The sequence below is a fragment of the Tetrahymena thermophila genome (assembly GCF_000189635.1).
Source record: "Tetrahymena thermophila SB210 genomic scaffold scf_8254379, whole genome shotgun sequence".
NCBI classification, from domain to species: Eukaryota; Ciliophora; class Oligohymenophorea; order Hymenostomatida; family Tetrahymenidae; genus Tetrahymena; species Tetrahymena thermophila.
In genome coordinates, this window is record NW_002476163.1 from 602,129 (window position 1) to 617,857 (window position 15,729).

Consider the following 15,729-nt stretch of genomic DNA (forward strand, 5'->3'; position numbering starts at 1 on the left):
ATCTTTTTGATATTATATTTGCTAATAGTTTTGTTAATTATTTTAGCCTATTAAATTTTATTTTATACACTTTTTATTTATGCCGTATTCCTTTGTAGAATTGTCCTCACTAAATATTCAAAATCAAGATTTTTAATTGGAGTAAACCAAATTTTAATTGCAAATTTTTTTTGAGAGTTGATCTCAATAAGTATGAAATTAAAGTACAGATAAAATTCTTATATAAAAATTTGTTAATTTTTAAATAAAACTAAATATAAATGATCTTTATGATCAAACATACATCTTTCAATTTTTATTATAGTGGTTTAAATTAATAGTTATATATTTCAGAACTTTATTATTTATTAATAAATAATCAGAAAATATTTTTTGTATTTCATAGACATAATAAACATTTAGAGTAACAATACAAATTTGATAAATATTTGATAGTTATAATTAAAACTCTTTCAAAATTTAATTTAAACTAAACTAATGAAATATGAAAATTATTATTAAAATTTTTTTACTTACACATTAAAATACCAATTTATATTCTTGAATTCTATTTTAATGAGAATTAAGAAATTTTTTGAAAAAGATAGAAAATGGAATAGGTAAAATTAAGTAATATTTATAAATAATAAAGATTTATCACTTGCAAAAAAACTCGTTTTTTCCAATTTTATTATAAAAGAATTTGCAATTAATGATTACTATAAATGATCTATAGATCAAATAAAGATACTTCAATTATTAATTTAGAAGTTATATATAAGCATAGTATACATTTTTATCATCACTTTTAAATTAAATTTTAAAATCCTTTATAAAAAGCTTACTTACGGTTTTTAAGTAGCAAAGAAAAAAATTGGAAGTGTGAAGGATTTCTAGAATATGTTGTTTACAAAAATTAAGAAAGTTTTTGAAAAAGATAGAAAATGGAATAGGTAAAATTAAGTAATATTTATAAATACTAAAGATTTGCCACTTGCTAAAAAAACTTGTTATAATCAATTTTATTATAAAAGAATTTACGATTAATGATTACTATAAATGATCTTATAAATCATATAAACATTCTTCAATTATTATTTTAGAAGTTAAATATAAGCATAGTATACATTTTTATCATCACTTTTAAATTAAATCATAAAATACTTTATAAAAAGCTTGCTTACTGTTTTTAAACAGCCATAGAAAAAAATTGGAAGTGTGGAGGATTTCTAGAATATGTTGTTTACAAAAATTAAAAACAGTATCTATAAGAAATACAGATAAATTAATTAATCAGAAATATCAAAAATTTTTGTTTAAATATTTAACTACTTCAGATTACTTTTTGTTAATTAAAAATAAAAAAATAAACAATATAAACTATCAATTAAAAATGGAATATAGATATTTAGGAAACACTGGTTTGAAGGTATCAGTTATATCATTTGGTAATTGGCTTAATTCTAATGATTCAAGCTGGACACAAAGAACAATTCAATTAGTAAAAAAAGCTCATTCATTAGGTATAAATTTCTTTGATACTGCAGAAGTTTATGGTAATGGAGAAGCTGAAAAATAAATGGGATAAGCTATTAAAGAGCTTAATGTTGCTAGAGAAGATTTAGTCATTTCTACCAAAATATTTTGGAGTAATAGAGAAGATAAGCTAAATAGAGTTGGTCTCTCCAGAAAGCATATCATGGAAGGAGTTAATAACTCTTTGAAAAGGTTAGAATTAGACTATGTAGACATTGTTTTCTGTCACAGATTTGATAAATATACTCCTTTAGAGGAAACATGCAAAGCTTTCCATGATATAGTCACAGCTGGTAAGGCTCACTACTGGGGCACATCTGAATGGACTGCTGCTCAAATTTTCGAAGCTTTGATGATTTGCGAACGTTTTAATTTTACTAAACCTGTCGTTGAATAACCTTAATACAATATGATATTCAGAGAAAAGTTTGAAAAAGAATATGGAAGATTATTTGATTTATACAGGTAAAAAAATTTTTAATGGCAATTTTATTAAAAGATAAACCAAAATTTTAAAAATAAATTCATTTTATTCTTTTATATTTTAAATATAGATATGGCTCAACAGTTTGGTCTCCATTATTAGGTGGTATTTTAACAGGTAAATACAACGATGGCATTAAACCTGATGAATAAAGTAGATTAACCACTTTTAGTGATGTACCTGCTATTTAAAATTAACTTAGTAATTACTTTGGAGAAGAAAACAAAGAAAAGTACACCCATATGTTGAAAGGATTAGCTGAAATATCAAAAGAAATAGGATGTACTTAAGCTCAATTAGCCATGGCTTGGGTTATTAAAAATAAAGATGTTTCCACTGCAATAACAGGTGCTTCTAGACCTGAACAGCTTGAAGATATAGTAGGATCTGTAAATTATATCTCAAAAATTACTCCTGAAATCGAAGCTAGAATCAACACTTTAACAGGAAAAAGACCTGATGGTGAAATGGACTTTAGACTCTTTTCAACCCTAGAACCTAGAAGATGAGCAAGTTAAATATTAATAAATATTTAGTTTAGTTGTTTTCAGAATATTTATGTTACATTTTGTATTTTAGAATAATGCCTATTATCTATCTTTAAATGAAAAGCATTAAACTCAATTTATTTTATTTTGTTAGTAAAAGAAATATCTTTCATCCTTACAAATGATTCAATTATCATTAATTTGTAAATAATGATAATAAATTAACAAATGAGGTGATGTTTATTTGGTTATATTTTACTAAAATTAAATAAAAATCTGAATAATATTCACATAAAATATGATTAAGTAATTTGAAATGTTCAATCTAGAATAATTGAAATTCGTTTTATTCAAAGTAAATAATTAAGAAATTTACTAAAAATAATTAATCAGAAATACCAAAAATTGTTATTTAAATAACAAAGTTCAGATATCTTTTTTTATAAATTAATTATATTAAATAATTAATAATCATATAAATAATATAAAAAATGGAATATAGATATTTAGGTAACACTGGCTTGAAGGTATCAGTTATTTCTTTTGGAAATTGGCTCAATTCCAACGATTCTACTTGGACTCAAAGGACTATTGATTTGGTGAAAAAAGCTCATTCATTAGGTATTAATTTCTTTGATACTGCTGAAGTTTATGGTTATGGTGAAGCTGAAAAGTAAATGGGTTTAGCCTTTAAAGAGCTTAACGTTGCTAGAGAAGATTTAGTTATATCTACCAAACTTTTTTGGGCAACAAAAAGCGATACTCTAAATAAGGTTGGTCTATCTAGAAAACATGTTATGGAAGGTATTAATAACTCTTTGAAAAAGTTATAATTGGATTATGTAGATATTGTTTTCTGTCATAGATTTGATAAGTACACACCTTTAGAGGAAACATGCAGGGCTTTCCATGATATTATTACATCAGGTAAGGCTCATTACTGGGGAACATCTGAATGGACTGCAGCTTAAATTTTCGAAGCCTTCATGATTTGTGAGCGTTTCAATTTAACTAAACCCGTAGTTGAATAACCTTAATATAACATGATATTTAGAGAAAAATTTGAAAAAGAATATGGAAGACTTTTTGATATTTACAAGTAATAAATTATATTTAAATACTTATAAAGATGGTTTAAATAATTTATTTTAATTGTTTTCTAAATTTTCTTCATTTTAAATTGTTTATTTTAATCCAAAATAGGTATGGCTCTACAGTTTGGTCCCCATTATTAGGTGGTATTTTAACAGGAAAGTACAACGATGGTATAAAACCTGAAGAATAAGGCAGATTAACTACTTTTAGTGATAACAGTGCTATTCAAAACTAACTAAAAACATACTTTAGCGAAGAAAACAAAGAAAAGTACACCCATATGTTGAAAGGATTAGCTGAAATAGCAAAGGAAATAGGATGCACTTAAGCTCAGTTAGCCATGGCTTGGGTTATTAAAAATAAAGATGTTTCAACTGCAATAACTGGTGCTTCTAGACCTGAACAGCTTGAAGATATAGTAGGCTCTGTAAAATATATCTCAAAAATTACTCCTGAAATAGAAGCTAGAATCAACACTTTAACAGGAAAAAGACCTGATGGTGAAATGGACTTTAGAGTTTTTTCCCCACTTGAGCCTAGAAGATGAGAAAATATCTAAATATAAATTTTGTATATAAAATTTTCTATTGATTTATGTTATTTTTATGGATGTAACTTTTATTTTTAAAAAATATGTGAAAGAAATATCTGCAAATTATCTTTTTTGATTTAATTTATGATATTTTATTGATAAAAATAAATCCAATTTCTGATCAAATAAAAGAAATATTTAGTTAATAATTAATTTTAAAACTAAAAAAATATCTTAATAATTTTGAAATAAAACTAATAAGAAGATTATTCATATGGAATATAGAATTTTAGGTGATACAGGTTTAAAAGTTTCTGCCATTTCATTTGGAAATTATCTAAATTCAGATAAGCCTGATTGGTAAGAAAGAACAAACCAGCTTGTTAAAAAAGCACATGAGCTAGGAATAAACTTTTTTGACACAGCTGAAGTTTATGGATGGGGAGAAGGAGAGAAATAATTAGGAATAGCTCTGAAGTAATTGAATGTTCCTCGTGAGGATTTAGTTATATCTACTAAACTTTTTTGGGCCGTACCAGATTTAAAAGTTAACAGAACTGGTCTTTCTAGAAAACATATTGTTGAAGGTCTAAACAACTCATTGGCTAAGTTGTAATTAGACTATGTTGATCTAGTTTTTTGTCATAGATTTGATGACGAAACTCCTCTAGAAGAAGTTTGTCGCACATTTGATTGTATAGTTAAAAGCGGAAAAGCTCACTATTGGGGAACTTCAGAATGGTCTGCAGCCAACATTTTTGAAGCTTATATGGTATGTGAAAAATATAATCTGATTAAACCAGTAATGGAACAGCCTTAATACAATATCCTTGTCAGAGAGCGCTTTGAAAAGGAATATGGACGCCTCTTTGATAAATATAGGTAAATATCTAATATTCTTCTAGTATTATCTTACTTTTTTAATTAAATAATAAAAAGTAAATAAATATTTTCAAATCTTTAATCAAATTAAAATATTTAGAATGGGCTCAACTGTTTGGTCTCCTTTAGCTGGTGGTCTTTTGACAGGTAAATATAACAATGGAATTCCTGACTCAGAGTGTAGAGCTAAAACCTTCTCAGATGATCCGATGATATAAGAATATATTTAAGAATATTTAGGAGAAGCTAATAAAGCCAAATTTATTTCAATATTTTAAAGATTTGGTGAAGTGGCAAAAAAAATTGGATGTACTCAAGCTCAGCTTGCCATGGCATGGGTATTAAAAAATAAAGATGTATCTTCTGCTATAACTAGCGCCTCTTCTGTATTATAGCTAGAAGATACTGTAAAATCTTTGAAATTTATATCTTTAATTACTGATGAAATAGAGAAAGAAATTAATGAGATTTTTGATACTCAACCTAAGCCAGAGCCATGCATGAGAACTTGGGGAATGAAACCTCCTAGAAGATGAAACCTCTAAAAATTTAAACTCTAAATTAAATTTAATAATTAAATAAATAAATAAACTAGATATAATATATTTATTTGTAAAATATCTTAAATCAAAATTAGTATTTTAATAACTAAATATGCTTTTTTAAAAGTTTAATATTTAAAAGAATCTCCTTACCAAAATAAACAGGTTTTTGAAACAAGAAATATTTATTAATTTATTTTAAATTATTGATTCCAAAAAAATTATTATATTTTTTAATTCTACATATTATCTGATATAAAAATTTAATTACTATTTATATCAAAAAGTAATTGAAAAGATAACTAATAAAATTTTTATAAAAAATATGACTGACTTAAAATCACAAATTATTAATAAACATTTGATTAGAATTATTTTCTATACTTCTTATACAAATAATAGAATCAACTTTTAATTTTTTAAAAAATTTAAGAATAACCAATTTTTTTAACATTAAATTTTCTTCGTAAAACATGAATATATGATTTCAATCTATTTGAATTTTTATATTTATTTGATATTATTAAAATTTAATTAGATTTTAAAAATAAATTTTTTACAATTTTAATAATTATAAAAATATGTTTGGATAATTAGATCTCTTTTTTTAGATTTATGATTCATATAAAGCATTGGTGGAAATTAAAATAAATTCTACTTATTTCAAAAATAGATAAATTTTTAAAAAATATTAATTATTTTCAAAGTATTTTTGCAAAAAAAATTAATTAAAAAGATATAAATAATTATTCAATTTCATTATGGGAATTTGTGGCTCTAAACCAAAAAAAAATAAAGAAAACAGAAGGAAATCATATTAGGTTTCTGAAATATCACAAATTAAGCAGATTTAAAGTTTATAATAAGCTATTAGCAAAAAGCCAATAAAATGTTTAAAACATTAATCTGAAAAATGCTAATTAAATTATATCAATTTGTAAAATTTTAGCCTACTTTGTGATGAAGATATAAAAAAAGATGTATTCAATTAAAATTAAACAATGAAATTAGATGATTTTTTGAAAAAATTATGCGAAGATGCTTAAGATTTTATCAATAATCCTTCTAAATAGAATGAAAACAATTTAAAAAATGAATAGATTGAAGTTAAATTGATAGAAAAATTAACATCCCTTTAAAGTAATGGGATTGCATAATCTATTTCTAATATAGAGAGATTAGTGATAAAATTTGAATCCGTTGCCAATAAATTTGATGAAGAAATAAGCATTATATTTAGAGGGTACTTATATTGAAATTATAAAATATTTTAATTTATTTTATTTATAAAAAATAGCTTAAGCAACAAAACAAAATAAGAAATAAAAGATATTCTATAACAAAATTGTTAAATATATCCAAAGTTTTTTAAAATTAAAAAGGAACTAATTGAGTATTATGACCTTTACTTAACTTTATATTAAATGATTAGTATGAAAGTTTAGGATTGTCTCAGAACTGTTGAAGAATTTAAATTAACTTTAGATGTTTTTTCACAACAAGATGATTCCATACTCTTTTCTTCTGAAGGTAATTATATTTCTTGATAATTTAAATATTTATTTTGCAATTTATTAGAAATAACTTACGAAACAGCGACTTAAGAAATGAATAAAATGTTAAAAAATATTGGTTTACAGTTAGATCAAGGATAATATTAAAGACCCAAGTGCTAATAGCACACAGCTTGCTTTTTAGAAAGAATGGATATTAGAAATTTTAGAATATTTTGCTCTAATGACAATAAAAATGACCTTTAAACTCCCTTAGATATAATACTAAAATAATTATTTAACAGAGAGATTCATGGTAGAATTAATTATTTTCAAGAACTTAAGGAGAAATTAAATTAGTTTATTGCAAAAATTAAAAGCTCAGTTCAATTAAAATACTATAATGTTGTAAATTCTTTAAGTAAATAAAATGAAGAAGAATAAAATATTAAACTTCTTGAAAGTATTATCTCTATTTTAGAAGATTTAAGAAAATAAAAAAAATAAAAAGTCAATGAAAATATGCTCGCTGAAGCAATTTAAGATAAAATTATATTTTAAAATAATAAATTTTATCTCAAAAAACGGTTTATTAATTTAAAAAAACTTCAGACTTTAATTTATTTTGGTGAATTTTTAACTGAAACTATTTAAAATTCTTACAATTACTTAGAAAGTTTAGAATAAAAAAGCTTAAATGCATAAAATAGCAATCAATACAATTTATTTTTATAAAAAAATGTCAATTAATAAAATTTATAAGAATTTATTTCCTAAATATAATCTTCGAAATATTCTGTTTAGCAGTTGATATTAGATTTAGTTAAAATTGATTATCGATAAATATTTGATTAATTAACTTAAATAAATTCAATTTAAATCTTATCTCTTAAGTAAGTTTTTTGAATAAAAATCCATAAAGCATTTAAATTAAAAAAAAGACCAAACAATTGTGGTAAAGAAGGAGCAACAAAATTATCTAATTATTTGTCAAACCTTAAATATTTGAAAAGCCTGAGTTTAGATTTTAAGTAAAAATTAAATTTTTAGAAAATAAACTTTTAAAGAACTTTAAATTTTAAAGAAATGATTAAATAGGAGCAGAAGGGCTGTTTGAGGTTTCAAACACTTTTTAAAATCTAGGGAAAAGTTTAGAAATATTAAAACTAAATTTAGAGTACTTATTCATATTTATTAAGTGCTAAAATTAAAAATAATTTTAATTAATAGAGAAAACAAGCTTAAATAATGTGGGTTTTTAGCTGAAAAACTTCAATTTTTAAACAATTTAACAAGTCTTAGCATAAAATTAGGGTAATATTTTGCTAATTAATAAAAAAATAAAAATTTATTCTTAATTTATTAGGTTAAATTTATTTGTAAAGAGCTAAATCGTTGAAATTCTCTACAGTATTAAAGATCTTTATAAATTAAGAAATCTAGAATTGGATTTTTAGTAAAATTTTTAATTTTCCTTTAAAATAAGAATTATCAATTTAAATTAAAAAATTTTTTTTTTTCTAGAATAGGCAATTTTTAAAGAATTTATTTTAGAAAAAATATTATTAACTAAAATTAAAAAAATTTAAACATTTATTTATAGAAATTAAAAAGTGGATGAGATGTGCTTTAGAGTTTTTAGCGAAAGCTTAGAAAACAAATAATTACTCAAATTATCTTTGAACTTAAATAATTCTTAGTTAAAAATGAGTGAATTAAAGTAGTGGAATGTAGATTAATTAAAAGATATTTAGGAGTTGAATTTGAATCTATCTAATAATTCTATTTTAGACAATGACTTATAATCGTTCTTTTTAGCAATATCTTAATTAAAAAATATTCAGATATTATCCCTCCATCTAGATAACGTTTTATCAAATGAGCTTAAAGCAGATTATCAGTGCACATACCCATAAGGTTTATCTGAAATTTTAAAAAATGCTGCTCATCTAAAAGAGTTAGAATTAAGCTTAGGGTATTTAAAAAATAATTTTTATATTAATTTACTAATTTTTAAATAAAAGGGCAAACAAAATAGAAATTAATTAAATAACCTAAATATCAGTATGTTTAAAATAATTAACTTAAATAAGAAAGCTCAAACTTTATTTATGGTAAAATTAAAATATTGTATTTATTTATTAAGAATATCAATAATTCTTTAGGAATAACGGTCTCAATGAATAAGGCTTAAGTGTGTTGATTAAAAATATCAAGCCCCTAGTAAACCTTCAATGCCTACATTTAGATTTTTAGTAAATTTTAAAAAAATCTAGTTGAATTAATTAGAATAAATTCGAAATAATTTAGGTGGAATCAATTAAAGTAGTTAAATAATCTTTAATATATTTTTAACACTAACTTATCATCATGCTTGGAAGATCTTTACTTAAACTTTAGGTAATAAAAATAAATAAATTATTAAATTATTATAAGATTTTTATAAAAATAAAGCAATAACGAGTTAGCAAATAATGAAGCCCTACAATTGATTTAGTAATTAGGATCTCTTTAATATTTAAATAAATTAAACTTAGACTTCTCTTCAAATAAATTGTATTATTCCTCTATATCTTAGCTGCTGCAGCTTCTAGATAAGAACTCTGATTAACTAGAAGAAATATCTTTCAGTGCAAGGTATCTATTTTATTTTTTATGGATATATTTTATTAATTTATACAATAAATAACTTATTTAGGGATAATATCTTAACAAATACAGAAAACGAGGTTTATCTGCCTTCTAAATATTTCAAAAAGCTAAAATATATATCATTAGATTTAGGGTATTTATTATATTTTATATTTATTTTTTAACATAATATTTTTGATTCTAGAAATACTTTCTGTGAAGATCAAATGATAATTCTAATTAAGAATTTATTATAAAATTGTTACGGTGCTGAAGTAGAAACTATAAAACTTAATATGGAGTAATATTGTTTAAAAATTAATAAATGATTATAAATGCTATTTTTTTGATTAGATAAATAAAAGTAAATGGAGAAAAAAATTTATTTGAAATGATTGGAAGTCTCTAACTGTTTGAAGATCTCAGATATTTGAGTTTAAATTTAAATAAAATTAAGAGCATTTAAAACTTATTTGTTGAAAAGATAGTTTCCTCGATTCCTCATCATAAACTAAAACAACTCCACTTATAGTTGAGGTATTTTTTCAATTCCAAATATGAAAACTTTAATTAATTTTATAACCTAAAAGTGATATAGAATTAAGTGATCGTATTGAAAGTTTAGTTTTAGAATTAGTAACTACCTAAAAAGACTTAAATTCGTTGACACTGGATATTTGGAAAAACAAAATTTTTGATAGAACTTTCGAAAATATTATAGATACTTTGACAAATAAAACAGAAAATAATATAATAGAATTTAATATTAATGCTTGGGATAATTAGCTTAGTGAATAATTATAGAAACAAATTGCCAAAAAATTATAAAATCTTCAGTAGTTGAGAGGATTTTGTTAGTTTTGATTTAAATTAATACATCAATATTCAATTGATTATGAGTATTTAAAGAACCATTTTCAAACACTTTCAATATATTCTATTTCCTAATCTATTTCAAAAACTTCCTTATAATTTTTCAAATCTTAAGCATTCATATAAAATTTTTTCTTTAAGAAAGAAAGAAGTGCCTCGATATTATCTCCCCATAAGTTAGCAAGTATTCTATATTATTCTATTTTATTCTCTTGTATATACAAAAATAAATAATTAGCTTTATCATTAAAATTCTAAAGTGTAAATAAATTACTCATTTCTTGAACTCTTTTTGGATCATTTCTTTTTAGCAAATTTACTTATTTAAGCTTTTGTTCCACTGTTTTTTTAAGATTTTAATGTTAACTTAGTAAATCATCTCTGTCATCCTAATATATAAAATTAATTTATTAAGTATTAAAATATTTAATTTACTGATGTTCTTAAACTTTATTCCATTTAAATTTTTATTTCTGTTTCCTAGATCTTTTGATTCAATTAAATCATTTTCTCATCTAGACCGTTTATGACTTTGACCATCTATTGTTAATTCAAATTAAATAAAAAAATCAAAATAAGAATTTTTATAAATCTACTTCTTCCTTTTTTTCATTAGGAAAGGACCAAAAGAAAGAACCTATTCCTACCTTATCCTTATTAATCAAATTATCTTAAACTAGAACTTTTAGAATATCCTGAACATCCTAAGGATCTTATTTAAAAAATGTATAGAAATAATTGAATATTAACTACAAAAAATTACTATTAATTCTTTTCTTTTTGGCTTCCTTTTCAATTTCCTCTTTGTTAAAAATATCTCTCTATTTAATAGTAATAAAAAATTTTGCACTCATTTACATAGTTTATCTAAGTTATTTACTGTCTCAAAAAATATTTCTAGAATGGCTTTTTACTTTTCTTAAGCTGACAAACCCTTTACTCTTTTCATTTATACTTTTTTAATTTTATGTTAAATTTATAGTTTCTTATTAAATTTTTTATAAAAAATTATTTATCAAAAAAAATTTATTTGAGCTTAAAAAAGACTTTTAGCTAAACAAATTCTAGCGAAATTAAGTCAGTTTTGATTAATTAAATTAAAAGGAATACAGTAAAATATGACAAAAATTATACATTTTTTAGCTGAATTAATGGTATTATTTATTTTGATTTATTTTTGTTTAAGTATATTTTTAAAACCTCAACTCATATTTTCTTAACTTTAAACTTTTTTATGTAAATTTATTTGAATTTCATATTGGGAAACTAATTTATTTTCTTCATTTGAAGAATTTTTTTTCTCTCTAAAATATGTCTATTCACTGCTGGTATTAATTTATTCAGACTAATTTTCTGCTTATTTCTAATTTTATGATACTATCAAATTTGAAGACTTACAAAATTTATTTTATTTTGTAAACATTTATAAATTTTGGCAATCTATACTTTAGAGTTTTATTGATTCATCTGCAATAATGCTATGACTACAACTACTGATTAGGGAGCTTGAGAAGATTTTTTTCAATCCAGGAGGGTTGCTATGATTTATTTCATTGTTCAACTCCAAAGATATTTTTTAATTTTATTGTTATTTTTACTGAGATTCTTCCATATCTCCATTAATTACATCTTACTACAAATGAGAATCGTCTAGTACATATTACATTTCTAGTGATTTAGGGTATTGTGCTGAAATATTCTTAACTCCAAAATAAAAGCTAGATCCTTCTTTACTTTATTAGCTAGATACCGAGCTTTCCTTGCTTCGCCTTTGCATTTTATTAATATCTTCACTTGAGTATGATTTTAAGCGAGTAAGTCTTGTAGGTATATGCTAATCACTTTAACCATCATTTTGTATATATTTTATCTAAATTTAATTATTTTTTTGATATTCTTCTACTTCGTCTTATCTATTATATTGAGAAGTTACATGAAGAGATCCTCTCTTTATATGTGGTTATTTAAACATAGATGCTTTCTTAGCTGTACTTCTGTATATCTCCAAGGGAGAACTAATATAACCGCTGCTTCCTTTGCTTTTTTAGTAAATTTCTTTTATCAGATTCTAAGATTAAGGAGTAGTATTTTCTTACTGATAATTAAGTTAAATTTTATTTGATGTATCCTTATCATAATTGATATTAAGTTGATTATTTTCGTTTTCTAAACTCATTTAGTTTAACTAAATTATTTAAGATTTATTATCATCACTGTCTTAATTAAAATAATCTGCAATTTTAGGATCCAGTAAATCTATTAATTTTCTATCGATTTATGTTAATGATGATTTGGCTTTTATTGATTAGAAAGCTTAGAATGCTTGTGTAGCTTTTGTTAACTCATTTCTGGTATCTTAATACAAAATATTTATCTTTTTTTAATCATCTTCAGTTATTAAATTAGAGCTAACCTAAAAAGATTCTTATTAGTTTACTACTTTTTTCAAATTTATTGTTGGTTTTGGAAGGAATTCTAGTAATTTAATTTAATTTTCATCTAATAAAAGCATTTTAAGCTTATCAATCTCAAGTAGCTTTTTAATGATGTAAATACTATCTAAATGGTAATTTAGCTTATCAATAGAATAGCTCATCTGTTCCTTGGTTCTTTTGAATTTACCGAAAGGCCATATATAGTAAAATAAACTTTCGATAAAAGATATTTTTAGAGGATTGAATGTTGTCTTGAAATATTTTTCAAATATTTATTCTTCAGCTTTCTTTTGGTCATTTTATTTCTTTTTGGTTAAGGCAATAGTTTTCTATGATTAAGCGTTTGATAGAAATGATAATCTTTAAGGAAATTTAGGGAGTGGGGAATTTTGATCTATACACTGTTAAGAGTCTATTTATCTTTAAGAATTGATAAAAATAGTTCCCTTTATTATTTCTTTCATTTTGTTTTTCCTTTCTCCACCTTTCAGTTAGCTTAGCTACGTAAAATTTAGTTCATCATTATTGTTTTCTTGTTAAAGAGAATGCTTTGAAAATATCATGCTATTTTAATGTGTGTAATTATTAGTTATTTAATTGATTTGTTTTTATATTGGCTTTTCTATATTTTTAATTTGTTTAAAATTTGTAATACTTTTAGTAGAAGTGGGTAAGTTTTCTTACTTTTAGTTAATATTTTGAATTTAAATAAAACTAGTGACATTTTTGAGAGCCTAAATATATTTTGGAGAACTAGTTTGCAATATATTTTATTAGTTTTCAAAGTTGTTAATCTTCTATAAACCTTTAGAGACTTGCTATTTTTTGGGATTATCTTAATTCTAGGCTTAAGAAATATTGCTGTTGTTATTAATACTTATATGATTTTTGTTATTTGTTTATATCCCATCTAAAGATTTTAGTGACTGAAGATTAAAGTTATTTTAGTAATTTTCATCATCATCATCATCTTAGTCATTTTCAAAATTAAACACCTCATTTAGCATAGTCTTTTAAAAATGAATCTGGCACAGAGGACTAACTATAAGAAATCCCATAAGAACTACTATTTTAATACCACCTCCTAGACTACCTAGAATGGAAGGTATGCTTTAAAACGATCTAATATATTTTTTATTGTAGTTTTATTCAGAAAAACTAATCTTAATTTTGAATAAGACATCAGAATCGTTAATGGTATTTTTAAGCTAAGATTACTCCTAAGGATTAAGAGCACTATTGATAAGCTTTATTATAATTATTATTATTATTAAAATTTAATAATATTTTAAACAAAATAATTTACTTTATCTGAAATTGATTATATTGCGAAAGATTTCATCAGTCTATTTTATTGAATTGAATAATTTCTTTCATCTTCTATTATTAATGCTTAGAAATTTATTTAAATCATTAATTTTTATTAAATATTAGATTAAGTACTAAAAAACAAATTTGTGTCAAATTGTTTCATAATATTTGTGTAATCGAAAGGATTTTGGATGTCTGTATAGTCAACTAACGTTGTAGGAACAGACAAGCTTAAAGTACTGTTTTACTTTAAGTTTTACAAAATTTAGTCATCTAAATCTTTACTCTTTGTTACCAAAATATTAATACTATTACGACAGTTAACTGTTTATTAAATTTCAGGATAAACTTCATTTTCTGTAAATGATTTGTCTTTGTTGAAGCAAAAATACCCATCTTTTGTTTAACTTAAAAACTGATATTCTTAAGATGATTCTATAAGATCTTAGCAATCAGTTAGTTCCACTGATTTACTTTGAATTTCCTAAAAAGATAATACTTCTACTTTTTAATTAATGATATCACATTCTTAATTATAATATGAAACTATTTTAAAATAATTCTAATCAATTGGCAATTGAGTTTATTTATTGAAAAACCCTACCTAAAATGTATTTTAAGACTTAGGATTAAAAGATATTGAATTTAATTCTTAAGCATCCATTACATATTCTTGAGATATGATTGAATTAACAGAAGAATATATTAACTGATAAATTGAAACTAAGGTCCAAAGTCCAGTCAATAACCCAACTACTAAAGTTATTAAGCCTCCAAACCTTGTTTTATATTCAGACTCTTTCATGAATTTGAGGCTAATCTTCTAGCCATAAATATCTATTTTATCAATCTATTTTATAAAATTTAAAAATCTATCCAATCTTTTTCCCATTAGTTCTTTGCTATTTTAGATGAATTAATTTCTTACTAAGATAAATTTGTATGAATATATGTATGTTTATTTAGAGTGATATTTCTAACTAATTAAACTAATTAAAATAATAATTTAAAGCTCTTAACCATTAGCTTTTTATGGTAAAAAATACATACAAGAAGTTTTAATGCATCCAGTAATATTAGTCACATTTTTATTGAATCGATATTTGAATCATTTATGGTATTTAAATTAAGTAACTTAAAAAGAATATATGAATTTTTCAATTAATCAAAATATAAATAGCCACAATTCATTTATATTCTTAAAATTACACTTTAATATTGAGGATTGAAATTAAATCAATAATTAATTAGATTCTAATTAAAAAGTATTTACTTACACATTAATTTTTATAAATTCTAACAAAAAAATTACATATAATACTTAATTTATCTTCAAGTTTGAAATGTAATATTTTTCATTTCATAACCTTTCAATATTTTTAAAAATTAATCATTCATTAATATGCAAGAAATAAAACAAGTTTCATTTTTGAAATATTTTTAATTTT

At 22.8% G+C, this 15,729-nt stretch overlaps 6 protein-coding genes across 6 annotated transcripts; 4 read left to right on the plus strand and 2 right to left on the minus strand. All coding sequences in view use genetic code 6, as the record gives it.

The window, feature by feature from the left end:
- Positions 1-1,372: 1,372 nt before the first annotated feature.
- Positions 1,373-2,508, plus strand: TTHERM_00300620 (aldo/keto reductase family oxidoreductase; the record flags this gene model as incomplete). The annotated part of the gene is made up of 2 exons (XM_001024589.1): positions 1,373-1,980; positions 2,070-2,508. The coding sequence occupies 2 exons, from the start codon at positions 1,373-1,375 to the stop codon at positions 2,506-2,508; spliced, it is 1,047 nt and encodes a 348-aa protein (XP_001024589.1).
- Positions 2,509-2,978: 470 nt separating this feature from the next.
- TTHERM_00300630 (aldo/keto reductase family oxidoreductase) lies at positions 2,979-4,129 on the plus strand (the record flags this gene model as incomplete). Its single annotated transcript, XM_001024590.1, has 2 exons — positions 2,979-3,586; positions 3,691-4,129. 2 exons carry the CDS (start codon positions 2,979-2,981, stop codon positions 4,127-4,129), a joined length of 1,047 nt encoding a protein of 348 aa, XP_001024590.1.
- A 259-nt stretch (positions 4,130-4,388) lies between these two features.
- TTHERM_00300640 (aldo/keto reductase family oxidoreductase) lies at positions 4,389-5,532 on the plus strand (the record flags this gene model as incomplete). Its single annotated transcript, XM_001024591.3, has 2 exons — positions 4,389-4,996; positions 5,097-5,532. The coding sequence occupies 2 exons, from the start codon at positions 4,389-4,391 to the stop codon at positions 5,530-5,532; spliced, it is 1,044 nt and encodes a 347-aa protein (XP_001024591.1).
- A 724-nt stretch (positions 5,533-6,256) lies between these two features.
- TTHERM_00300650 (hypothetical protein) lies at positions 6,257-10,788 on the plus strand. Its single transcript, XM_001024592.2, has 16 exons — positions 6,257-6,781; positions 6,836-7,068; positions 7,117-7,924; positions 7,973-8,062; positions 8,116-8,208; positions 8,262-8,345; positions 8,398-8,487; positions 8,635-9,006; positions 9,056-9,145; positions 9,197-9,286; positions 9,342-9,431; positions 9,486-9,668; positions 9,730-9,816; positions 9,868-9,963; positions 10,017-10,199; positions 10,253-10,788. The coding sequence occupies exons 1-16, from the start codon at positions 6,300-6,302 to the stop codon at positions 10,524-10,526; spliced, it is 3,345 nt and encodes a 1,114-aa protein (XP_001024592.2). The 5' UTR covers positions 6,257-6,299; the 3' UTR covers positions 10,527-10,788.
- TTHERM_000300659 (Mnd1 family protein) lies at positions 10,580-11,484 on the minus strand (the record flags this gene model as incomplete). Its single annotated transcript, XM_012800163.1, has 6 exons — positions 10,580-10,746; positions 10,810-10,924; positions 10,971-11,075; positions 11,132-11,247; positions 11,299-11,356; positions 11,416-11,484. The coding sequence occupies 6 exons, from the start codon at positions 11,482-11,484 to the stop codon at positions 10,580-10,582; spliced, it is 630 nt and encodes a 209-aa protein (XP_012655617.1).
- A 252-nt stretch (positions 11,485-11,736) lies between these two features.
- TTHERM_00300660 (transmembrane protein, putative) lies at positions 11,737-15,173 on the minus strand (the record flags this gene model as incomplete). Its single annotated transcript, XM_001024593.2, has 2 exons — positions 11,737-14,217; positions 14,277-15,173. 2 exons carry the CDS (start codon positions 15,171-15,173, stop codon positions 11,737-11,739), a joined length of 3,378 nt encoding a protein of 1,125 aa, XP_001024593.2.
- Between the last annotated feature and the right edge of the window lie 556 nt (positions 15,174-15,729).